The sequence below is a fragment of the Furipterus horrens genome, unplaced genomic scaffold, assembly GCF_987537825.1.
Source record: "Furipterus horrens unplaced genomic scaffold, mFurHor1.1.pri manual_scaffold_5, whole genome shotgun sequence".
Classification (NCBI taxonomy): Eukaryota; Metazoa; Chordata; class Mammalia; order Chiroptera; family Furipteridae; genus Furipterus; species Furipterus horrens.
Window position 1 is genome coordinate 137,564,766 of NW_028327175.1, and position 25,205 is coordinate 137,589,970.

General features: G+C 36.4%; 1 protein-coding gene across 1 annotated transcript; it reads left to right on the forward strand.

Moving 5' to 3' along the window:
- Positions 1-330: 330 nt before the first annotated feature.
- Positions 331-25,205, forward strand: NOC3L (NOC3 like DNA replication regulator). The gene is made up of 21 exons (XM_090277946.1): positions 331-455; positions 1,463-1,670; positions 3,859-3,991; positions 4,753-4,910; positions 5,502-5,555; positions 6,750-6,880; positions 8,737-8,898; positions 9,276-9,369; positions 11,958-12,133; positions 12,501-12,629; positions 15,906-16,037; positions 17,433-17,513; positions 18,018-18,118; positions 19,144-19,216; positions 19,308-19,371; positions 19,456-19,527; positions 19,868-20,049; positions 20,796-20,924; positions 21,586-21,683; positions 22,541-22,625; positions 24,432-25,205. Exons 1-21 carry the CDS (start codon positions 447-449, stop codon positions 24,558-24,560), a joined length of 2,400 nt encoding a protein of 799 aa, XP_090134072.1. The 5' UTR covers positions 331-446; the 3' UTR covers positions 24,561-25,205.

Sequence of the window (25,205 nt, forward strand, 5' to 3'; positions counted from 1 at the left end):
GGGTACAGACTACAAAAAGCAGTATCTATAACAGAACTATGAGTGGCACAAAATGCAGGGAGGTGATTGAAAAAAATCGAGTCCTTTCGTTCTGACTTACGGAGCCTGATTTCCCAAACACTTTAAAGGGAACCTAGAAAGAGTCAAGGAATAACAGACCTTGTAAAATATCCGCCCCGGGTGTCACCCGCCCTTGGCCCACACTGCTCTGGGGTTGGTGTGCCCAGGCTCGCCGTTGGAACGACTTTCACCACGAGAAGGCGTGCCCCCAAGCTTGTCTACGGAAGTCCCGCCTCCATTTCCGGCGGCGGAGAATGGGGAGGGCGTAGCGGCTGCTTCCGTTTTGCAGAGTTGCGGCTGTGGCACGTGTTTCTCCTCATCGGGATTCCTGGATTATTTCTATCCCTGGTGAATTTGTCGCGCAGGAGCGTCCTTCAGATTTAAGGATGAAGGCGGTAAGGGTCATCATAAACCCAGTCCTCGCGGTTTACGGTCGTTTTGGCTGAGAGTCACTGCCTGGTGTAGCTTTCTGGCTGTTTTTTGCCCCTGTTTAGGGGGCGGTGGCCTAGGTTCGGGGCTCCCTCGTGGTTCTATGCGCTGTCCGCTTCCCAGCCCTCACACCTAACTCTTCCTTCATTGCTCACTGTGCTCGCCCTCGGCTTCAGGAGCCACGATGAGACGAGCACCTAGCCTTGCATCTTTAGGATGTCAGACATTGAAGGGTTCTTCAAGACTGTCTTTTGAACCCCTTATTGTATAGATGAGAAGCAGGGTCCAGTTCTGAGTGAATTTATAGTGTGACTTATGGGATTCGAAACGAGCCCTTTTTCTTCTCCTAAAGGGTGAGAAGATAGGAAAGCAAATGATTTGCTCCAGTTCTGGCAGAAAATCAGAGCTAGCCCTAGGATTTGGATTTGGAATTGGAATCCAGAGACCCGAATTTATTGTTGCCTTCCTTAGTTTTAAAGCTCTTTGATAAATGTCGTAATCTCTAAGCCTTAGCTTCATCAGTAATGTGAGGATAACGGCAATCATTGTTTAACTAGGCTATTGGAGGTAATATGTTGGAGAACTTTGCAAACGGTAAAGCAATATAGGAATGTCAATTGTTAAAGACAGCATTTTGCTCGGAGTAAGCTAAACTAGTAAGATAGCGTTGACTAACCACTTACCCCTAGATCAGTGGTTGTTAACTTTTTTGGGGATCTTGGACCCTCTTAGTAGCTGTGGGTTTTGATCATTATAAGACCCCTGGTTGAATACCTGATGTTCTAGTGCCATTCTGTAGGATTAATGCCATGGTTTGGTTTTAGCTCTTATATGCAAGATTCTCGGGTTGTGAGACATTAGGATTGTGGAATTGGTCTAATGAAATTTATAATCAGTTCTCTTTAATCTGATTTTAAAAAGAAGATAATGTAAATTTCTGGGTATGCAGCTCTCCTCCTGTTGTGTTTTCCAGAGAAGAAATAAAAAACAGGTCCCAAGCTTTAGGAAGTTGCTTAAGACTAGTAAAGTCAAACTTGAAAACAAGCTAAAAAATAAGCAATTTAAACAACAAAGCAATCTCAAGAAGTACCGAAAAGAACAAAGGAAACTAAGGCAAGCTGTAAAAGATGCTGTGTCTAAGAAACCCATTCCCCTGGAGGATCCAAAGAAAAAACGACCAGGTAATTGTGAAAGCATTCATGTGCTCTGATTTCCATTGGTGTGTTTTAAAATGTTCATGAAATAACTGCATTCTACTCATCACTATTCTTGGTCACAGACCTTCCTAAGAGTTAGTAAGGATATTAGTCCTATATGCTTTATCACAGTCAGTATCGGAAAACATTTCAATACAGTATTCATTGTGAGAAAGAGCTGGCCTCTGCTTTTAGTATGTTTAGAAAGCACACCTGAAGTTGTAATACTTGGGAAAACAAACTCAGAATCACCCAGTAAATAAGTGTCAGGCAGCATGCCACGCCACTTGCCCATTCACTGGCAGTTAGCCAGGGTAAGAACATTGCTTTCCTCTGGTGCATTCTTCAGTGTTGCCAAAATTCATTTAGTATTCTAAACATCTGGCTTCTTTTTTTAAATTTGGAAACTTGGAGTAAAATTAAGCTGTAATTATCAGGGTTATTCTTTTGTAAAACTATCCAGGAACTCCCAAGTATTCAGAGCAGGTAAGGAATAAGACCATTTTGAGTCAGACCAGTTCTTCTGCAATGTTACTGATACTTTCAGGGTAGTTATAGCTGACTATTCAGTCTTCCCATGTGCATCTCATTCTCTTAATCGTAACCTGTTTGGTTTGATCTCTTGGCAACATATTATTGTGATATGTAAAAGGTCATGGGCCTGGTAGTCCGGAAATTGGGCTTATCTCTTAATTTTGATACTTAATAGCAATGTGGCTTTAATGGGTCACTTAATCTGCAGGTATTTAATCTGTAAAAAAAACAGTGATGGTTGAGTTAAATAAAGATCTCTTCCATCTAAATTTCAATAGAATTTAAAAAGCATGATGTGTTAATAATTATATATTTTAAAAACAAAAATTTCTTCAGTCTTACATGTTGGAGTTATCAGGCAGTTGGTTATAAGAGTATAAGTTTCAAAAATAATTTAACAAACAAAGTAGAAACAAACATAGATGCATAGAATGGACTGACAGCTGTCAGAATGGAGGGAAGTTGGAGGGCTGGGTGAAACAGTGAAGGGATTAAGTGAAAAAAAATACACATATATATATCCCATAGACACAGATAACAATACGGTGACAGCCAGAGGAAAAGGGAAAAGTAGGGTCAGGGGAGGTAGAAGAGGGCAAAAGAGGGATAAATGGTGACAGAGACTTGACTTTGGGTGATGGATGCACAATGTAGTGTGCAGATGACGTTTTGTTGAGTTGTACACTTAAAACCTGTACGGTTTTGTTAACCATTGTTACCCCAATAAAATTCAATTAAGAAACATAAGTTTCAAGTGAAAGGTCTGGGTTAGAGGGAATAGTTTGGGGAATTATCAACATACAGATTATAGTTAAAGCCTTAGACTTGGGTAAAATTGCTGTGGAGACTGAAGTATGAGGATAAGAGAACCTAGAATAGAATTTTAAGTCACCCCAGCACTTAGGAAATGGGTAGAAGAAGAAAAACATGTAATGGGGTTTGAGGAGGAGCCAGAGAATTAGGAAGAAAACCAGAATTGAACAGTGTCTTAGAAATCAAAGAAGAGTATTTCAAGAAAGAAGGAAACTCTTTATGTTCTAACATTAAACAGTCTACAAAATAAGTTGTTAATTAAAAAAAAAAGCTTTTACCCACTTGAAATTATAGGCTATCACCACATGTCTGATGTAAACACATTGGTAGATAGAAAAAGTAGAGTGGTCAAAAGGTCTATATATTTGGTTGGAGAAGTGCAGTGGCAGTAACTGAATGAGAACAGGAAGGACAAAAGGTTATGCTCAGAGAGCTGGGCGGGCACCCAGGTTTGGGATGTGGTCTTTGAAAGGGGTGGCTGAAGTGGAACGGAAGTGAAAGCTGTTGGCAAACAGACAGAACTAAGGGGCTAAGTCATTGGCTCTTAAATACGCTGAAAGACATTGTAGAAAATGTGGAGACATTTATTTTTTGTTACAGTGATCTGGGAACGATCCTGCATTTGGGCTTCAGGGGTCAGAGATGCTAGCATTTTGCCTAGCTCAGGACACCCCAGTATAACAAAGAATTGTCTGGCCCAATATGTGAGTTTTGCTCCCACTTAGAAACACTGGGCTAAGATACTAGAAAAACATACATTTTTCCTATATACAAAGTTCTAAATCTCTTAATCCTTCTGATTTTTTTTTTTTTTTTGGTGGAACAGGTAAAAGGATTGAGAAGGAAGAGGAGGAAGAAGAGGACGCCCTTCCTTTAGATATGATGGATGAAGATGACTTACAGTTAATGAAGGATTTAGGACAAAGAGCATCTTTTCTAACGAGAGATCTTTCTTCTAGGTAATACTTCATATAGATTATAATCATATGCTTTCAGTGTTAAAAACTTGGTTCTGAATTTTACTTAGGTGATCAGTGCAAAACTTTAGCTCTGAACACAGTGTTTACAAACAGTAGACCCTTATTTATTATTCGGTTTATTTCCTAAATAAAGGAAGTTACCGAATAAAACAAGCTGATTTTATTTAGCGTACATCTTTATTTCGTTTGGGTCTGAATAGTGAAATAGAGTGAATGGGGAAGAATGCTGTTCTTTGTTTGAGGAATTGGCAGACCAGTCCTGAGTTCTTTATGGCCATGATCTCAGTCCTCATTACTTTATTAGGTAGGTATTATTCATTTATGGAGAGGAAACTCATGCTTCCCCACTATCATAAGTGGTAGATATGAAATTAAACTTAAATTTTTTAACTCCTAAGCCCATGCTATGCTCTGAAGGTTTTTGGAAATGCAGAATAGAATGCTGTCCCCAAAATAGCTCTGGGATATTCTTCAAAAAGAATCTGCTGCAACTTTCACCTTTATTTTGCATCTAAAGGGAAAACTAGGTATAGCCATAGTTTGAGTCTTTGTGGTAGACAACACAATTAATTTATTCATTTACTATATATTTGAGTGCCTGCTGTGTGCCTGGTTTGGGGGCTAATATCTGTATACCTGTTGAAGTTTTGTCTTGTGGTTTATTTTTCCACTTTAAAAATGATAGGTCTCTGGGTTCCTTTTTAGTATGTTGAAATTAAAAATTATTATTTTTTCTACAGTGAGCCTGTTCACATCAAAAAACGAAAGCATGAGCACGTTATAGATAAATATGAAAAAATACCAAGAACTCTACAAACTGCACCAGAGAAGGAATTGATTCACTTGCTTCCTATCAAAGATAAAAGTGGTATAATCCCACAGACCAGGGAAAAACCAGGTTAGTCTGATCAGCCTGTGTATTAGTTACAACTTTAGCTCTTTAATAATATCACATATTTCTTTCATTAAAATTTAATTGTATTTTGACTTTTACCCATATCTACAAAATAGAGGTAGCTAAAACTAGTCATATAGCAAGCTCGATGATTTTGGCCAGAAATATAGTTGATTATCTTTAGATGTCTGTTGTACAGTGAGTATAGCTGAAGCTACAAGGTTAAGGTGATTTTCTTTACAGAGTATTTCACCAAATTTTTTTGTTTCTAAAATTAGAGCATGTTAGTCATTCTTCATTAGCCTTTTTTTCTTATATGTATCTTTTTTTCTTATGAAATACAACACACAGAAAAGTCTAGAAATCTAAGATGTGAAGTTACATGATTTATCACAAAAAACACCCATAAAAATACCATCTGGGCAAGAAACTCAGACAGCCAGCACCCAGAAACTTCCCTTGTGCTCCCTTCAATCGCCAGTTGTTCCCTCCTTGCAGAAGTAACTACCGTACTTTCCTGAGTTTTATGTTAATCACTTTTATGCTTTTCTTTGTAGTATATTATCACATTTTTAATGTACATATTTTCCATAGTGACTGACACTAGCCAAGATGAAGAGGATCAGAAAGAGATGGAGCCTGAGGAAGGTAATGGGATACATCTATAGTTACTAAATTGTTAATTGAGAATTGCGTTTTTTTTTTTTTGTTTTTTTTTTGCATACTATAAGGGAGTTAATTTTAGATAAAATCTGGAATGTGCCTTTTGGAGTACTGGATATTTCAAGGTCATTTTGAACATTTTCCCACATTTTGAAAGTTTCACCTTGTGGGAATTTTTTTTTTTTAGATATATTTTTATTTATTTATTTTTAGAAAGAGGAAGGGAGGGAGAAAGGGAGAGAAACATCAATGTGTGAGAGATACATTGATTGGTTGCCTCCTGTACACCCATAGCTAGGGACCTGGCCTGCAGCCCAGACATGTGCCCTGTAGGAATCGAACTCATGACCTTTTGGTTCGCAGGCCATCACTCAATCCATTGAGCCACACCAACCAAGGCTCGTCTTGTGGAATTTGATTGTTGTTTTTTATTATGGAAAAATTTATGCAATTTATATTTGTAATATGTAGGCATGCATGAAGGGTCTTGTTAATTGTAGTGTTTTGAATTCTTTTTAATTGTAAGTAAGGACCTGCTTACAAATAAATTTTAACTGTTTAGTTTCAAATTACAAAAATGATCTTGTATGAAATCATTTTGGTTCTTTAGAGGAGTTATACTTTGTGTATATCTGTTTTAGATCATTAAGTGTGGGTTTCTAATAGCTAGCATAGTTCTAATCAAAGTTAAAAGAACATAGTTTATTGTTTGAAACTATTGGTTTAGAATTCATGACAAAACAAGTTGGTTAAATTTTACTTCTGCTTTGCAAACTTTATTAATAGTGTAAATGAGATTACAGGTCAATTTTACTGTTTTTAGTCATCCTTCATAGGCTTGTTGCAGATTATACTTGTGTGTGTATTAAATCTAGTTCCCTATGAATTTTTCTTTTTTATTGTTATTCTATTACAGCTGTCCCAGTTTTTCCCCTTTTGCCCTCCTCTGCCTACCCCACCCCTTGAATTTCTTAATGTGAACATATTTTATATAGTTCAAAGGACTGTATAGAGTTGAAAACAAAGAATATTTTGTACTTTTTAAAACAACAAAATCAGATTGCCCTTTCACTATGTTAGTACCTGCCTCATATGACTATTGAGAGGATGATATGAAATAAGCCTCTTGGATACTTGTAAATAAAGGAATGTTAAGAGGGAAAACCTAATCTGTTTCAGAGCTCATTGAAGATCCTGTACGAGAGCTGACAATAGAAGAACATTTAATTGAGAGAAAGAAGAAGCTACGGGAGAAGAAACTGCATATTGCCGCCTTGGCGTCTGCTATATTATCAGATCCAGAAAATAATGTAAGTGGTAGTAATTTCGTTAGCTTCTTCATATTAGATATGGTCTAAATGTCTAAAATTTTTAAGATTATCTTGTTACCTATAAGTACACACAAAAAGGAAAAGCATTAGCAAAGTATAGTAACTGAGTGAGAATAAGAGAGTAGACAGAACCTTAGCCTAATTCTATGTCTGAACTTAATTTCTTCTATAATCTTAGAAAAGTCTTTTAAGTGCTCTGGTCTCTAAATGAAGATATTGGACTTAATGTTGTAACTCAACATTAAGGCAGAAGGAATCTACTTGCAAATTTGCCTGACTGACTGTAGCGTTGTTGGTTAGGAACATGCACCCAAAAGGCATTATTTTAGGAATACTTGTAAGTGTAAAATATTTTAAGTGAAATAAACTAGAAAGTTATAATGAATTATCGTTGGGTCATGGGTACAGTACTGAAGGTGATGATAGTTATAACATGTCAACTCAAGAAGCCCGAGATTTAGTCTTGGCTCTGCTAAGTACTATTTGTTGGACTTTGGGTAAGTTTTGTACCCAATTCATTTTCTTTTTCTTTTTAAAGATTTTATTTATTTATTTATAGAGAGGGGAAATGAGGGAGAAAGAGAGAGAGAAAAACACAAGTGTGAGAGAGAAACATCAACTGGTTGCCCTCAGTACACACCCCTATCAGGGACCAAATCCGCAATCCAGGCATGTACCCTAACCAGGAGTCAAACTAACAGACAGCCTTCTGGTTTGTGGGATGGCACTCAACTAACTGAGCCACATCGGCCAGGGCAAGACTCATTTTTTTCATCTCTAAAATGAGAATGGAACCTATATTAAAACTTTGTTGTGAGGATTAAATGATATAATATACATGAAATTATATAAAATGATACTATTATTTTTGTTATATTGGCGTCCCCAGCATCCTACTATGACAAATATTTATTGAACAATAAAATGGATTATTTACATTTATTGAAAAAACTTCATGTGGGTATGTTTTGGACTAGTAGTTGTCCATTTCTGTCAAAGTGAGGGGAAGATCTGGAGTAGAGTCAGGGAGGGGAATTTGGAATATTTCTCATCTGTATTATCTCATTTAATCATTGTGAAACTATAGAGACAAGAGCTATGGACCTCATTTTACAGCAGAAATATAGAACCTTTAAAAACCAAGTGATTTGTTCCAGATTTTAACCGCCACTGGATTGGAACCCAGATCTTTTAACTTTGGAGCCTCATGCTCGTTTCATAAAAGTTAGGGAGAGCGAATAGGAGGTGACATACTTGTTCTGCTCCCTGTTGTGGCAAACACTGCTCATGAGTCAGGGTGTTGTTTCTCAAGATACCACTCCAGCAGGCAATAGGAGCTCATCAAAACAAGCCCCTTAGTTGAAACCAGTTATTCATTTCTGTATTACATCATATTGTACAAATGATTGTTATATGAGTAACTTTGAAGCTTAAGTTAACATGGATACATTATATTAATTCCTGATTAACTTTTACATATGTGATTATATAACACATGATATAACAATCTATTTCAAAAAATTGTTTTTAGGGGAATAGGACACACATCCCTCTAAGAAAACCCAATGAAAAATAGGCAAATTAACAAATTTAAACTATTATTTAAGTTCATATTTTTTAACTACTTATTTAACACAAATATGATTAATGTATTGCTTGAGTGATTTCTTTGTAGATAACGGGAGCAGTGTCTGTAGTTGCATATGGCTTGGCTAGACTGAGTCATTGTGTGAATTCTACTTACTGTGCCAGATGCAGATGTAAGACTGTTGTTTTGCTTGTAATTATTCAGCCATTATTTCTCCATCCTTATAAGTTTCTTCTGTATATAATAGGTTAAAAAATTGAAAGAATTACGTTCGATGCTGATGGAACAGGATCCTGATGTGGCTGTTACTGTTCGAAAGCTAGTGATAGTTTCTCTGATGGAGTTATTTAAAGACATTACTCCTTCATATAAAATCCGTCCACTAACAGAAGCAGAAAAATCTACCAAGGTATGTTAAATATAATTACTATACAAAAGAAGCTGAAAATTTTGGAGAGTGAGAGATGGGAGAAACAGGGTTTTGTTTTTTCTTAGATTTTTTTAAATTGATTTTTTAGAGAAGGAGAGAGAGAGCCATTGTTTTTTTGTTCCACTTATTTATGCATTTATTGGTTGCTTCCTATATATGCCCTGACCAGGGATTGTACACAAAATCTTGGCATGTGGGGACGACACTCTTTAATAACTGAGCTACCTAGCCAGGATGGGTTTTTTATCTTTTGGTTGTTTTTACAGGACTGGGTATATAGTAGGCACTCAACATTTTGTGCTAATTTTCAGATTTCAATATTTTGAGGTTAAAAAGTGATCTTTTGGTCTTTTCAGATCCGTAAAGAAACTCAAAAGTTAAGAGAATTTGAAGAAGGCCTCGTTAGCCAATATAAATTTTATTTGGAAAATTTGGAGCAAATGGTTAAAGGTATAGTAAACATCTTAAAAGCATGTAACATATTTAGCTTTGGACAGGAAGGTGAATTCTATATTCTGTGGTGTGTTGACTGTCAGTGTAGTGTATGGTCAGGAGCAGAGTCTAGAGCCGGACTTCCTGGGTTAAAATCTTGGCCCATCACTTAACACCTGTGTGAGGGGCAAATCATTTAATCTCTCTGTGCTTTGGTTTTTCTAGCTATAAAGTGGGAATAATAATAGGGTAGTTGTGTAAAAGTAAGTTAATTTATAGATATGAAGTACTTGCAATCATGCCTAGTCTGTATTAAGGACTATATTTTATCTGTTATTAGTATTAATATTGTTATAGTTCTTTACCTAACAAGTATTTTATGTATCTTAAATTCATTGATGGTTGAAATTTATTCTACTGTTTAAAAAAAATTTTTTTTTGGACACGGAGTAGTTGGGAAAGGATAACTTGTAATGAGTCCTTTGAAAATTCTCATGAGTCAGTTACTCAGGATGATAAATTTTGCTATCGAACCCTTGTTCTCAGAAAAGGAAGCATGTAGGAAAAACTTGAGCATGCAGGGGAAGAGATTCGGTTGCTTAGACCAGGTGCTTTCACTGACTAAGTTGGGCTCCTTTACTCAATGCTGGGCCTAAGGATCACCCAGTTGCTATCTCAGCTTGAGTAGGACTGCTAATCCTGTTGCTCCAATAAGGACATGAAGGTGGTGGCGCAGAGTGGCAGTGGGGGTGGGTGGGATGGGTATTGTTTCTAAGCTCTGACATCCCAACTGGAACCTACTCACTAGCATTTTATTCTCCTAGTGATAAGCTTGGAAGCACTGTGTAGACCAGCACTATCAATAGAAATATAACATGATAACATAAGACACAGAAGTCATTAAAAACAATGTAGCCACACTTTAAAAAAAGATAAAAAGCAATACAATTAATTTTAATAGTAAATTACATATGTCTAAATCATCATTTTAACATATAATCAATTTTAAAAATTAGATGTTTTACATTTTTTTGGTAGTAAGTTCAAAATCTAGTGTGTATTTTATACTCCTAGCACATCTCGGTTTGGAGTAGCCACATTTCAAGTGCTCAGTTGCCATGTGTGGTTGGTGGCCTCTGTATTGGACCATGCAGATGTTGGCTATTCAAAGTGGATTGAACCATATAAAGATTTTTTAAGTTAAAAAACAATTATGGTGAAACATATATAACATAAAATTTATATCATTTTAACTATTTTTAAGTGTACTGTTCTGTGGCATTAAGTAAATTCCATCTCCAGAACCTTTTTGTCTGCCCAACTGAAAGTTTGTAACCATTAAACATTAGCTCCCGGTTCCCTCCTCCCCCAGCCCTTGGCTGCCACCATTCTACTTCCTGCCTCTATGAATTTGCCTCCCCAGGAACCTCACAAAAATGGAATCGTATAATATTTGTCCTTTTGTGACTTGCTCATTTCACTTAGCATGATTATATCAGGATTCATTCTTGTAGCATATGTCAGAATTTTCTTCCTTAAGGTCAAATAATATTCCATTGTATGTAATCACATTTTGTTTATTTATCTCTTTATTAATAAGTCTTGTCAGGTTTATGTAAATAGAACATATGGTTCTTCCTTATGGTGAACACAGTCTGCTTAGTGAAAAATTATATATATGAAAAGCAAGTTTAAAATAGTTACTAGCATCCATATTATCTTTCTCATCTTTGTATATGATATAGAGGGAGATGTTGAACCTGCTGTAGAGAGACTAGCATATTCAAGATGCTGTTACAACAATATATGTATGCAGAAATTTCTAGGAAATAGGTACAGTGCATTATCAGTTACTTTGAAGGATAATTTGAATTTCTTTTGGGCCTCCTGGGTAAAGATACACAGTGAGCTTCAGCAAGAATTCAGGATAAATGATGTTTTAGATTCTTAGGTTTTTTTTGTTTTTGTTTTTTAAATTTATTGATTTGAGAGAGAGAGAAATACTGCTTTGTTGTTCCACTTACTTCTGCATTCATTGGTTGCTTCTTCTATGTGCCCTGACCAGGGATTGAACCTACAACCTTGATATATCAGGATGACACTCTAACCAGTGGAGCTAGCTGGCCAGGGCTAGATTCTTGGTATTTTTTGAATATGAGAGATGGGGGTTCAGAGATTTTGGAACTTGTTCATATTTATGAGTCAATTAGTGGGTGACTAGGATTTGAACCCAGGTTCTTGACTTGTATTGAGTATTTTGAGAAAAGCCTTGGTAGAGCCCAGTGCGAAGGCTCATTGAAGGTATCAGCTCCCTGTCCCTTCCTTTCTTTTTAACGCCCTGGAGACCCTTTTTGTCTAATGATACATCTTTAAGAAACTCAGAAAGCCAATATTCTGGTAATTGTGGTTACAGTCAGAGGGTGGGTGGTATAGAAGCATTTTAATAATAACATTTGTACTTGTGTAAGTATAGATACAGCTCATATTTAAGGATTTGCATGGTATGTTGAGTTTCCATGTTATCACATACTACTGTAAAAGAAAGATAATTAGTTGAAGCTTTGACCAGTGAGTCAAGTAAGTAACTACAGTTGTCTTTTGATTAGACTGGAAGCAAAGGAAGCTGAAGAAAAGTAATGTAGTGGCCTTAAAGGCATACAAAGGACTGGCAGAGTTGGCTGTGAAGAGCCTGTGCGAGCTGTTGGTGGCACTACCTCATTTCAACTTTCACAACAACATCATCGTACTGATTGTCCCTCTCATGAATGATGTGTCAAAATCGGTGGGTTGTTCTAAATGATTGTTGCCGTTTGTGCTTAACAGAAAATTATAGACGATGTGATTATTTTCCTCAAAATTCTTTTGGCGCTCTTATTTAATAGCCACTTGGCTAGAGACTGTTTCTTTAAGAAAACTCTTTGAACTTAAGTTCTGTGCAGTGGTTTTAAACAGGAGGCGGTTTTGCCTTCCAGGGAACAGTAGGGCTGCAGTAGTAGGGGCGTGGTGACAGCCATGTAGTGGGTAAGGGCCAGGCTTCTAAATATCCTGCAATGCACAGGACAGTCGCTTCAATAAAGGATTCTTGGGCCCCACATGTCAATAGTGCTGAGGTTGGGAAACACCGGTTTGTGTAACGTTTTATTTTTCAGGTATCTGAAATGTGCTGTGAGGCAGTAAAGAAACTTTTTAAACAAGACAAATTAGGTCAAGCATCCCTTGGAGTAATTAAAGTGATTTCTGGTTTTGTGAAGGGCAGAAATTATGATGTTAGGCCAGAGGTAAGCCTTTTGTTTTTTACTTTCCATTGTATTTGTTTTTAAATTACCGAGTTAATTTTCAGTTGCCAATGTATTCTTTACAGAAGTGTGCCAAGTAGAAATGGAAAGTACTCAATTCCACAAATATAACTTTCCATTTAGCATGTAGTTTTGATTTCTCACCTTATATTTTCTACTGTTTTAGTTCCTAATTTCAGTCTTACTTTGCCATTAGATCCCTTTCATTAAAGCTGATAATTTTAGTTGAACTGCTAACATTATAAATATTGCACTTAAGAGAAAATATTTAGTGTCTTAATTCAAGATTGCAGTCATCAGATAATGCTTGAACATGAAACTTGTTCATAGGGAAACACTTTCATTTTAGTGTTAGAATTATAAACTGCATTCTTTAGTTTGTTAGATTTTTTGTATATATTTGGGCTGACATTGTGATTTTTTTAAGGTGTACAATGTGATAATTTAATATACGTATACATTGTGAAATGATTGCTACAGTTAATTAACATGTTCATTACCTCTCATGGTTACCTTTTTCTTTTTGTGGTGGGAATACTTAAAATCTACTCTCTCAGCATATCATTAACTATGATCACTGTGCTGTACTTTAGATCTCCAGAACTTAAATATCCATAAATGAAAGTTTGTAGCATTTGATCAGCATTTTACCATCCCTGGCAGCCACTAATCTGTCTGGTTCTATGTGTTTGACTTTTTTAGATTCCACATAAAATTGAGATAATGCAGTATTTGTCTTGCTGTGTCTGGCTTCTTTCACTTAGCACAATGCTCTCCAGTTTCATCCATGTTGTCACTATTTTTAATGGTGGAACAGCATACCACATTTTCTTTATTTATTTATCTGTGGACACTGGCTGTTTCCATATCTTAGCTATTGTGAATAATGCTGCAGTGAACATGGGAGTGCAGAAAGCTCTTTGAGATACTGATTTTATTTCCTTTGGGTATATATCCAGAGGTGGAATTGCTGGATTACATCATAATCCTATTTTTAATTTTTTGAGGAACGCCCATACTGTTTTTCAGAGGGGCGGTACCAGTTTACATTCCATCAACTTTATACAAAGGTTCCTTTCCTTCATACTCTCACTTGCTGACTTTTTGATAATAGCCATTCTAACAGGTGTGATGTGATATCTCATTGTGGTTTTGATTTGCGTTTCCCTGATTAGTGTTGTTGAGCACCTTTTCATATATACTTGTATGTCTTTTATGGAGAAATGTCTGTTCAGATCCTATGACCATTTTTTAATTGGGATATTTGTTTTTTGTTATTGAGTTGTATGAGCTCCATATATATTTTGGATATTAACCCCTTGGCAGATATGGTTTCCATATATTTTTTCCCATTCCATAGTTGTCTTCAGGGTAATGGTTTACTGTGTAGAAGTTTTAGGTTGACATTGTCCCTCTTGTTTATTTTTGCTTTTGTTGCCTGTGCTTTCATTGTCATTGCCAAGAAACACTTTGCCAAGACCAATGTCAAGGAGCTTTTTCCCTATTTTTTTCTAGTAGTTTTATGATTTCAGGCCTTAAATTTAAGTTTTTAATCCATTTTGAGTTAGTTTTTGTGACTGGTTTAAGGATCTGGTTTTATTCTTCTACATGTGGAAAGTCATTTTTTTTTCCCAATACCATTTATTAAAGAGCACATCTTCCCCCATTGGATATCTTGGTGTACTTGCCAAAGATTAGCTGACCATATACCACATTCTTTAATCTGAAGTTATTTTTCATCTGAGTAATATTTAATGAGCACATAGAATACACAATACTCAAATTGATCTTTCTGATACCTAGAATGACTTTAGGTTCACTATTTATGCTTTTAGTTTTTCCGTGTTTCCATTTGTGCTTTAAGCCCCATAATCTGAAATAGTCAGTTTTCTTTCAGGTGTTCATATTGGTAGTTCTCAAGCAGGTCAGTATAGAGTGGTTTCTTCCCAAGGAAGTGTAGGATTTTAAATCTCTTTTATCTTTGTGTTTGGATGGTTGCCAATTTCCACAGTAGCTCCTGAATTTTTTGAATGGCTTAAGATAATAGTTCTTATTGCAGTCCCTGAATCAGCATCAGTGGGAATAAAAATACAAGACCTGAGGCCCTTCTAGACTTACTGAAGCAGAGCTTGGGTCGGGGTCCAGCTGTTAGTGTTTAACAAACCTTCCAGGTGTTCTGATGTTTGCTAAAGTTGGAGACTCATTGACTTGATGGAAAATAGGTTGTCTTAATTAATAACACTAGTCTTTATGTTACTTATTTTTGGGAGGCAGGGGCAGATGAATATTAGAACCATTTTCTGTAAAACTGAAGCTGGTTTGGTAAATTAAAGGTGATTTAGAAATACTTAATTTACCGCATTTTTCGCACTATAAGACACACTTGACCGTAAGACACACTTAGGTTTGGAGAAGGAAAACAAGAAAAAAAATATTCTGAACCAAATGGTGTATTAAAATATTTAATAAAATATAACAGAATATTTCAACCATGTAAAGTGAACAGCAGTCAACAGCGGTATTAGTATAAAGAACCATCATCATTGTCATTCACAAATGAGGAGAGACTCTAAGGCTCAAGTACCCTTCTAGTTTTCTGGGAACCCCAAGAACTCATCATCACTAGTGTCAGAATTCATGAAGCTCAGTTGCTCACAATCACTGATATCACTTTCTTCGCTATCTTCATACTGACCAGTTGCCCTGAGATTCAGCAGTAAAGTGGGACATTTAAGCATCCCCAGGGGTTTTGTGTGGGCCCACGGCTTCCTCTTCTAATAGCTGTTGCCACCGCTGACAGGTCAGGTAATACACATCGCGGTCTGTGACGCAATATTTGTTCCATAAGACACACAGACATCCCCCCCGCCCCCCCCACTTTTGGAGGAAAAAAAGTGCGTCCTATGGAGCGAAAGACATGGTATATCTCCTCCTCCAGTATTGGTTCAGGCCTTTTTCTGGCCTGTCTGCTCTTCGTAATCATTGTCTGCCGAAGCCAAGTGATGTGTGCTTGGTTCCTATCATCATTAGATTGCAAAACAATGTTACATGTATTGAGCCAAATACTAGACATAAGTTACCAAATATGTCTAGCAAAAAGATAATAGGCCTTTGTGTAAAATGTCATAAAAGATGTTTTGAGGTTATTTTTTTTCATGAAGGAAGGAAATAACATTTTTCAATGCTTATTTTTCTATATAAAGTTTTTGAAGGCAATATAAATATTAAGCTGTATATTTGTGTTTTCTTCAATATTAGATGTTAAAAACATTCTTGTGCCTAAGAATCAAGGAAATAGAAGTGAAAAAAGATACAGAGGATATTAATAAACCAAAAAAGTTCATGACTTTCAAGGAAAAGAGAAAAAATCTGTCAAGAATGCAGAGAAAGGTTTGATTTACTTCCTTTTTTGTTTTGATTTTAGATTAAAATCATAGTATAGAAATAGGTAAAAATCATTGTTAAATAGTGATTATAAATCACTACAAAAAATCCAATATTTAGAGAACTTAATTTTCCCACTTATTACAAAGGGTATTTTATTAAATCAATTTAAACTGACAATTCATTGGCAATAGAGCAGTGGATAAAAAAGATACTTTATTCTTGCTGTTCTGGCTTTTAACATCATCTTAGATTCATTGTGACACACAAAATGTTTTCCTTAGCAGAAAGAATGTATTCATGTGAAGTAGCAACGGTGTGGGTTTTTGTTAACTGAATCATGTTTCTTTATTGGTTTATATTTGAAACCTTTTATTTATTTACTAGGAGACTCTGAGCACATTAAAAAATTTGTTTTTGAGAAATGGAGCTATTAATAGTACCCACCTTCAGAGTCATCGTGCATTTAAATAAGATAATGTATGTAAAGCACCCAGTAGAGTGCTTAACACTGGTGTGCTTTATAAACATTAGTTACCACCACCACTAGCAGTATTGTTATCATTTCTCAAAACATTTCTAAACAGTTTATTAGGGTTATCAAATTGCTTATAAAAACAAAATAATTCCCAGGATATCCATTTTTGAATGTGTATAATAGTTTTAAGAACATGACATAAATATCAGATTAGACTTAGTAACTTGTAAAGAAATGAAGGCAAATGCTTATTTTCATTGTCAATAGCACACTATCCTGGCGTAGGTTGGACACATAGCTGTGATGGGGAAACAAAGACCCAGTAAGAACAGGCAGCTCTTTAACAACCTCACAGGAAGGAAGGGAACTGGCTCAGTCAGCTCCCTGTGTCTCAGGCAGCTTAGCAACCCCTTTGCTGCTCTTAGAACATACGGAAGTGGAAACAGATTGCTATTTTGTTGAATTTCTTTTTAGTATCTGCTTTTATGCATTGTATATAAGTGAATTTGGGAAGTTTTGGTGATGACTGGCTTCTATTATAGATGATTTGACAATAAAAATTACTTTTGGGCTCAGCATGTTCTTTTTCTGAAAAATTTTAATTTAAATTATAGAAAACTACAGAGAATAGTATAGCACATCCCATGTATCCACCTTTCTGAATGAGCAAATATTAATAGACTGACTTCAGTTTTTTTCTTGAAAAGCAAGCAAGCATTTGGTCTCCCTATTTCATTCTTGTGCTGTCCTCCCAGCAAGCCAGCATAGTCTTATCTGTTCTTCTACTTCGCTTGTATTTGTATTCATAGACAATCTGTGGTATTATTGTATGTGTCTCATAATATTTACGTATTATGCCTCTGAAGCTCGCTATTTTCATTCAGTGGTATTTACTCTTACTTTATTGTTTACTCTCTTTTCAGTGGAAAAAAGCAGAAGAGAAACTAGAGCGAGAGCTTCGGGAAGCAGAAGCTGTAGAAAGTACTGAAAAAAAACTTAAATTGGTAGGTGGTTTCACGTTCTCCTGTGCCAGCAGTAATCGCTGTCCAGTGTGAATGAATCAAAATTGTACCTTTATTTTTTGTCAGATCAGCAAAAAAATAATGTATTTTTTGGTGTGCCGCAGAATTTTAGTAATTAGTTTGTGTGTGCCATGAGATAGAAAAGGCTGAAAATCGCTGTCCTATGCTTTTAAAATATTTTGTTAAATAATTTAAACTAGGGATTTATTGTTTCAACTTATGGTTATATAATTTTGGTTTATTTCATGAGGCTTAGATACAAGATGTACAAGAAATTATAATGTGTTTAGTGCTGGTTTTATGAAATCACTGGATTTGTATCTTGATTCTGTTAAAGCTTCATTTTGTTAAAAGCTCCTGAGATTGAATTGTTGGGAGGGCTGGGAAAGGACAAAAAAAGGGTGAGCTTTGAAAGTGATAGTTTTGGTAACTCAGGAGAAAGGGTACTGGGTTATACTAAAATCATGCCGTCTCTTTCTTCTCCAGCACACGGAGACTTTGAATATTGTGTTTGTCACCTACTTCAGAATTTTGAAGAAGGCCCAGAGGTCGCCTCTCCTGCCAGCAGTTCTGGAAGGTCTTGCCAAGTAAGGGCTGTGTAGGTTGAAACCTTTTAGATTCTTTCTAAATAAATAAGACCAATGTAACCATGAATTTTAAACAAGGTTTACTAATGGCGACCCAGTGTCCTTCTCAGCTCTCTGTCTCTCTCTCTCTCTTTTTTAGGTCACCAGCCTTTCCATGCTTTGCTTTATTTTTATTTAGCTGGTCCCTTTTGCTGCAGTGGAAGTATTTTCATGCACTTGGGTTCATCTGATTGCCAGCTCAAAAGATAGGCATTTTAAATTTTGATAAATATTGCTAAATTGCTCCCTGAAAAAGATTTTACCAATAGACTAAAAACATATGACTTCTAAGGCCCTTTCTTATTCTAAGATTTACACAGTATCAAGGGCTCTTGCACTAATATTGAAGATATATCCTTTACTTCAGTGCTTAATATTTTATAGTGTGCAGAATGCTCTGACATTTCGTAGCTCCCACGATTCTTTCTCTTTAACTCTGTTGGTTAATCTCAGTTATTTCTAGAAACAGAGGCCCAGGCCAGTCAGTGACTTAACTAGGATCATAAAGGTAGTTCACTGCAGAGCCTGAACTAGACACCAGGGTCAGCTTCTTTTCCCTTTTATTTTCAAAGCTTTCATAGTGTTAAATTCTTAATGAATAGCGGAATCTTTCCTCCTTCCTTCTTCCTGCCACCCGTTTTCCTAGAATTTGCTGTTGCTGTCTTGTGGCTTAGAAAAGTGCTGACACGTGGTGAGCTTTCCTCGGGGAGCTTGTCTGCTCTCAGCAGCTTCCTGCTCAGGGCAGCAGTGTTTGCATTATTGTATTAGCTTGTTTCGTGCCTCAGTATTCCTGCCGAGTCTAGTGTCCAACTGTGGATTGTCAAAAAGGCCAGTCTGAATTAATGAGAAGTAACATAATCTCTACAATTTCTGTCATAGCTAGGAATAAGGAATAATAAAAATATAATTTTAAAGTCAAGTTTAACTTTTGGCTGTTTTATTTCTGCTTTTAGATTACCTTTTAACTAAGTTTTGTTTGATTTTAGGTTTGCTCACCTTATAAATGTGGAGTTTTTTGATGATTTATTAGTAGTTCTACATAGCCTCATTGACTCTGGTGTAAGTAACTTTACTGATGAATTACTTTTTAAAATATAAATGGTATTATTTATACACACACATACATATATATAAAATTTTTTTTTTAAAGAACCTAAGCTATCAAGAAAGTCTTCATTGTGTCCAGACTGCTTTTCATATTCTTTCTGGGCAAGGTAAGATATCCTCTTAATCAGTTTTGTTTGTTTTACCTTTGGAGGCTGGAACATGTCTAATTGATGTTTGTTGTTATTTCAAAGGTGATGTTCTGAATATTGATCCAATGAAATTCTATACACATCTTTACAAAACATTGTTTAAGTTACATGCAGGTATGTATGTTTAGATAACATGTCTTTAATAAATATTTCTTTTAAGAATATGTTGGGACCAGAATGATAGTCAATGAAAAGTGAGATAGGAACTGGTATATAAAGTGCTGGCCTGCCAGTTCCCCTTGTCTGTACTTACCCTCACATAAGGCGGGGAGCGCGAGAGCTTTTGGAATGGGCTGGAGCTGCAGTACAACCCACCATGTTTCTTGAGCAGTCTAGCCCTGTTTCTGGGTTAGGGTAATGATTTGGGACAGGCACGGCAGTGAACCTTGGGTTTTTCTGGAATTAGGTGAAATTGTGGCATGGAAAAGTAACGCAGGGTGATCTGCTATTTTAGGTGCTACCAACGAAGGGGTTGAGATTGTGCTCCAGTGCCTTGAGGTCATGCTAACGAAGCGCAGAAAGCAAGTGTCTCAGCAGCGAGCCTTTGCCTTCATCAAGCGCCTCTGCACCCTTGCTCTTCATGTTCTTCCCAATTCAAGCATTGGCATTTTAGCAACTAACAGAATATTAATGCATGTAAGTGGTAATACGGATGAAGAGAGCTATGCTCTGGCAGTGCAACATTGGTGGTTTGTTTGATGTGTGTCTTTTCCCCTGTTTACATTATTATTTAATTATGAAAGTAATTCACACTTATAACAAAATCAGGCAATGAAGGAAGTACATAAAATTACAAAAGGATAGCATTCCACCCCTAATGACACTCTCCAGAGGTAACCATTTTTACCATGTGGTGGGTATGCTTCCAGCTGACTTTAAAATTCATACATCAGTGCATATACCAAGCAAACACAAACAGCATAGCTTTTATTTTGTAATGGAAAGGGGGTTGTGGGGATTATGATATACATATTGTTCTACAGTATTTTTTTAACACTCAGTGGTGATGAACACATTTTATAGGTTCTTTTTGCTATTACAAATAATGCTATAGTGAATATCCTTATGTGTACCTAATACAATTATTTCTGTAGGGAAGATTCCTACTAGTGGGATTGCTGGGTGAAAATATTCTATTTTCTCTTGCATGATATAATAAATTTTTTTCAGAGCAAGCCAAGAACATAATCTTTTGCAGTTTCTCTTATGGTATAAACTTAAATTTATAAAATTAAAACTAGATATGAAGTTCATCTGTTTATAGCTCTTATATAATCATAAAATCAAATGAAACTTAAGTATAAATGAAAGTACAGAAGCCAATAACCTTTTTAAACTAATAATTTAATTTAATTAATCCTTCTTATGTGATATTTTTGCAGACTTTCCCCAAAACAGATCTGTTGCTTGACAATGAATCTCAGGGGAGTGGGGTTTTCCTTCCCGAGCTGGACGAACCCGAGTACTGTAACGCGCAGAACACTGCGCTCTGGGAGCTGCATGCGCTGCGGGTAAGGGTGCCCCCACCCACCCATTTTGTGAGCAGTTTGTTCAGCTTTTCCCACAGCAGTTTTTAGGACACAGTACTGAATGTACCTTCTTCTGGGACCACCTTTCCTATAATTCATGTTTTTATAGTCCGTGCTTCACTTTGCTCTTACTGCTCTTTGAGGTACTTTTTCTAAGGAAGCTGAAAGTGACTGTTATGTGGGGTAAGATTTGTTGAAATCTTTCCCTTTCCAGGCACATTTGTTTGTATTGGCTCCTATCCAAGGAGGCTTCGGTAGGCCCGCAAGTTTTGACAGGGTCTCACCGAGGTCGTGATCCTACAGTGTGGACAGCATTAGAGGGAGACACATCAAACATGTTCTAGGAAGCCTGTTGTCAGCTAACTGTGTCAGTCTGAAAGAGAAGTTGCGTTTTGATTTTTCTGTTCATACTGTAGAAGTGCGACTAAGCTACGCCACTGGTAACTTGCTTATCAAACAGATTTGTGTTAATAATCCTGTGAGCAAAGATAGTCTTTTTCCTGTATTATGTGGTTTTTATGAATTACATATACAGCTATAGTTTTTTTTTTAATTAGTGTTTATTAAATAAAATCTTTGCTCTAGCTAGTGTTTTATAAAATACTGACCTGTACAAAATGTGGTTGTCCTGTCTCCCCTTCAGCGGCATTTCCATCCCATAGTGCAGAGATTTGCAGCTCACCTCATCGCTGGAGCCCCTCTGGAAGGCTCTGAGGCACTCAAACCAGAGCTGAGCCGAAGGTGGTATTTAGCATTGACTTATTATAAAACTGTAAATTTTGGTTGATAGCTTTGAGCTGTGATGAGTCTGTTTTATAATGTAATAGGTTTTAAAATGTAAAGTCCTAGTTGGTTATCAGAGTTTGGTCTCACTTCATATTCCTGAATAGTTCCAAAGAGAAAACATATTTACTGTGATTTTATTAGTTTGTTTTGGGTAATCACAATTTTTTTTTTTTTTTTTTTTGGTCATAAAAATTTTTACACATACAGATAAGTAGATTAGTGAGTCATCATATGCTTATGACTCAGGTTCAGCAATGAATAAGGCAATGCCATATTCGCTTATGTGAAGATCCATAAATCTAACTACAGGAGATCGTTTGGAAGATCCCTGCCAATTGAGCTCCTTCGGAGAGTGTCAACCAACCCCAAATCGTTAAGAATTCATTTACATGCCATGGCTGTAGACATTCATTCTGCCTATAGAATGGTTCTCCTTACTTTAGTCCAGGCCAAGAACTGAAGGGTTGAGCTGTTTGAAATCCATGGAGGATAACTCCATGCTTCAGCTCTCTGGCTTCCATGACCAAGTTAAATGTAACTGCATATTGTTTACATAACTGTGGTTGGTTGAGTTGGGATTTGATCACATTGAACTTGAGCTCTTCTCCTCAGCCTTGTCAAACACCAAACCTCTGTGAGGTGGATTTAGTTGGAGAATGTCAGTACATGGAAATTTAGGATTTATTTTATTTATGTTGACTTGGCAGGATTATATTTTAATATATGAGTTTAGAATAATGAGTCCTTTTCTGGATACAATTATTTTCAAGTTGTGTCTTTTTGTGACTCTGAATTTCTATTTGTGACTGTAGATCTGCTGTAGAACTTTTTGAGGCTTACAGCATGGCAGCGATGACATTCAATCCTCCTGTTGAAACTTCTAGCCCCCAAAAGAAGGTACATCATATTTTTCATTATTTTTTTTAAAAGATGAGGTTAAAACTAAATTAATATATATTTCTTAATAACTGATTCCAATTTGCTATTGATTTTGCTATTACAGTTGTCTCAATTTTCCCTCTTTGCCCCCCTCTACCTGGTACCCCCCCTTCCCTCCAGCAATACCCCCCTTAATTCATGTCCATGGGTCATGCGTGTAACTTCTTTGGCTTTACCCTTTCCTATTCTGTTCTTAACATCCCCCTGTCTATTTTGTTCCTACCAGTTTGTACTTCTTAATCCCTGCACCATTTTCCTCATTCTCTGCCTTCCCCCTCCCAGCTGCTAACCCTCCAAATGATCTCCATACCTATGATTCTGTTTCTGTTCTGCTGTTTGCTTAGTTTGTTTTTTAGATTAGTTGTTGTTAGTTGTGGATTTGTTGCCATCTTAATGTTCATAGTTTTGATCTTCTTTTTCTTATATAGTACCCTAAACATTTCATATAATAATGGCTTGGTGACGATGAACTCCTTTAGTTTTACCTTGTCTGGGAAGCATTATCATCACTTTGAATACTTCTTGCCAGTCCCTTCTAGCCTGCAAATTATCTTTGGAGAAATCAGCTGTCAGTCTTATGGGAACTCCTTTGTAGGTAACTCTCTTCTTTTCTCTTGCTGCTTTTAAGATTCTCTATCTTTAACCTTTGGCATTTTAATTATGATGTGTCTTGGTGTGGTCCTCTTTGGGTCCAACTTGTCTGGGACTCTCTGTGCTTCCTAGACTTGTGTGTATATTCCCTTCATCAAATTAGGGAAGTTTTCTTTTATTATTTTTTTTCAGATAAGTTTTCAATTTCTTGCTCTTCCTTGTCTTCTGGCACCCCACGATTCAGATGTTGGTATGTTTGGAGATGTCTTAGAGTCTCCTAATTCTAATCTCATTTTTTAAAAATTCTTTTTCTTCTTACTGTTGTAATTGAATGCTTTTTTCTTCCTTATGTTCCAAATCGTTGATTTGTATCTTGGCTTCATCCCCTTCACTGTTGGTTCTCTGTGGATTTTTCTTTATTTCACTTAATGAACCTTCATTTCTGCCTGGATCTTTTTTATGTTGTTGTAGTCCGTATAATTATTTCTTTGATCATCCTGATAACCACTGTTTGGAATTCTGCATTTGGTAGGTTGCTTATCTCCTTTCTGTTTAGCTCTTTTCCTGGAGTTTTGTTCTGTTCTTTCATTTGGGCCATATTTCTTTGTCTCCTCAATTTGGCAGCCTCCCTGTGTTTGTTTCTATGTATTGGATAGAGCTGCTTTGACTCCATCTTAGTAGCGTGGCCTATTATAGAAAAGGCATCTGTCTGGATGAATGTGGCTTCTTTTAAACCCTTGGTTGTTGGACTTCCGTATGGCTTGATTTTCTGATGAATCTGGGTGTTGTAGTTTAGTTGTCATTTTTGCTGTAGTTGTGTGTGGAGGTGAAGCGTGTTTATCTATGCCTCCATCTTGGCCAGAAGTCTCTTAATCTGCCTGCGGCCAGCCAGAGAGTCTGTGTGGTTGCCCCTTGCATGTGCCGTTCATAGGTAATTTTTTTTTTCATGTTTAGAAATTGATAGTAGAATGGATCTCTGGGGTTGGAATTCTGTATGTAGAGGCAGTTATGAGAGTGTGTTATTCAGTGTAAGGTATGTCCAAGACCTGACCCAGCACCTTATGTTTCACATGTTGATTTGGTGTTAATTGTTGCCATTTTCATTTTCACTCACAGCTTGACTTTGGCTGATAGCATAAGAACTTTTAACTCATTTTTAAAATATTTTTTCAGGATAAAGTTTTGCAAGGGGATTCGTTTTTGAATGAAGATTTAAATCAACTAACCAAAAGACTTTGCAGTGAAGTTCCTACTCATTTGCCTCTGGATTTCACCAAATATTTGAAGTCATCTCTACAGTAGTAGAAGAAGGGAGGGTCAGTGGACTTCCCTGTATGTTAGTGTATTTGTGCAGATGCACAGAAAGATAGGAGGACCTTCTCTTTTTATACAAGGGAAGCTTACTGAGAAAATTAACAGAGGAGGAATTACCCTTTGCATGGCACAGGATTCTGCTGTAATTCTGAAAATGTCCTTTCATTCAGAAAGGAATATCAAAAGCCTTTTCCTTCCCTTATATTTGTAAACTTCTTTATTAATGATGTTGCCCTTTTACAATTTAATTAACATATTAAGTTAACTGATTTATCCTTTGAAAAAAAAGAATGAATGTTTGTTATGGATACTTTCAAAGAAAGTTTGACTGTGATTCTAGTCTCTTCGAAGTTCTTCTGATTTTCTGACTTGTTCTTGAGGGTGACGAGGGAAGAATTGCTCCAGAGTGGGAAAAACCCAGTCCCAGATCTTACCATTCTGTTTTAAGGATAGAGGGTACCCAGTAAAGGGCTTTTCCTATACAGGTAAAGTGCCATATTATAATTATAAAGCAATATTTTATGTAGTATCTGTTGCCATATTCTAAGGATTGCCTATGAAATAAGTGTTTCAATGACTAGGTTATAAAAATTTCTCCTGTGAATAGTTGAATAAAACAGCTGCTTTTTTCTG

Coding starts and splice junctions, on each gene's coding strand:
- NOC3L (XM_090277946.1), top strand. Junction 1,671..3,858: donor TCCAAAGAAAAAACGACCAG/GTAATTGTGAAA, acceptor TTGGTGGAACAG/GTAAAAGGATTGAGAAGGAA. Junction 19,217..19,307: donor ATAGCCTCATTGACTCTGGT/GTAAGTAACTTT, acceptor TTTTTTTTAAAG/AACCTAAGCTATCAAGAAAG.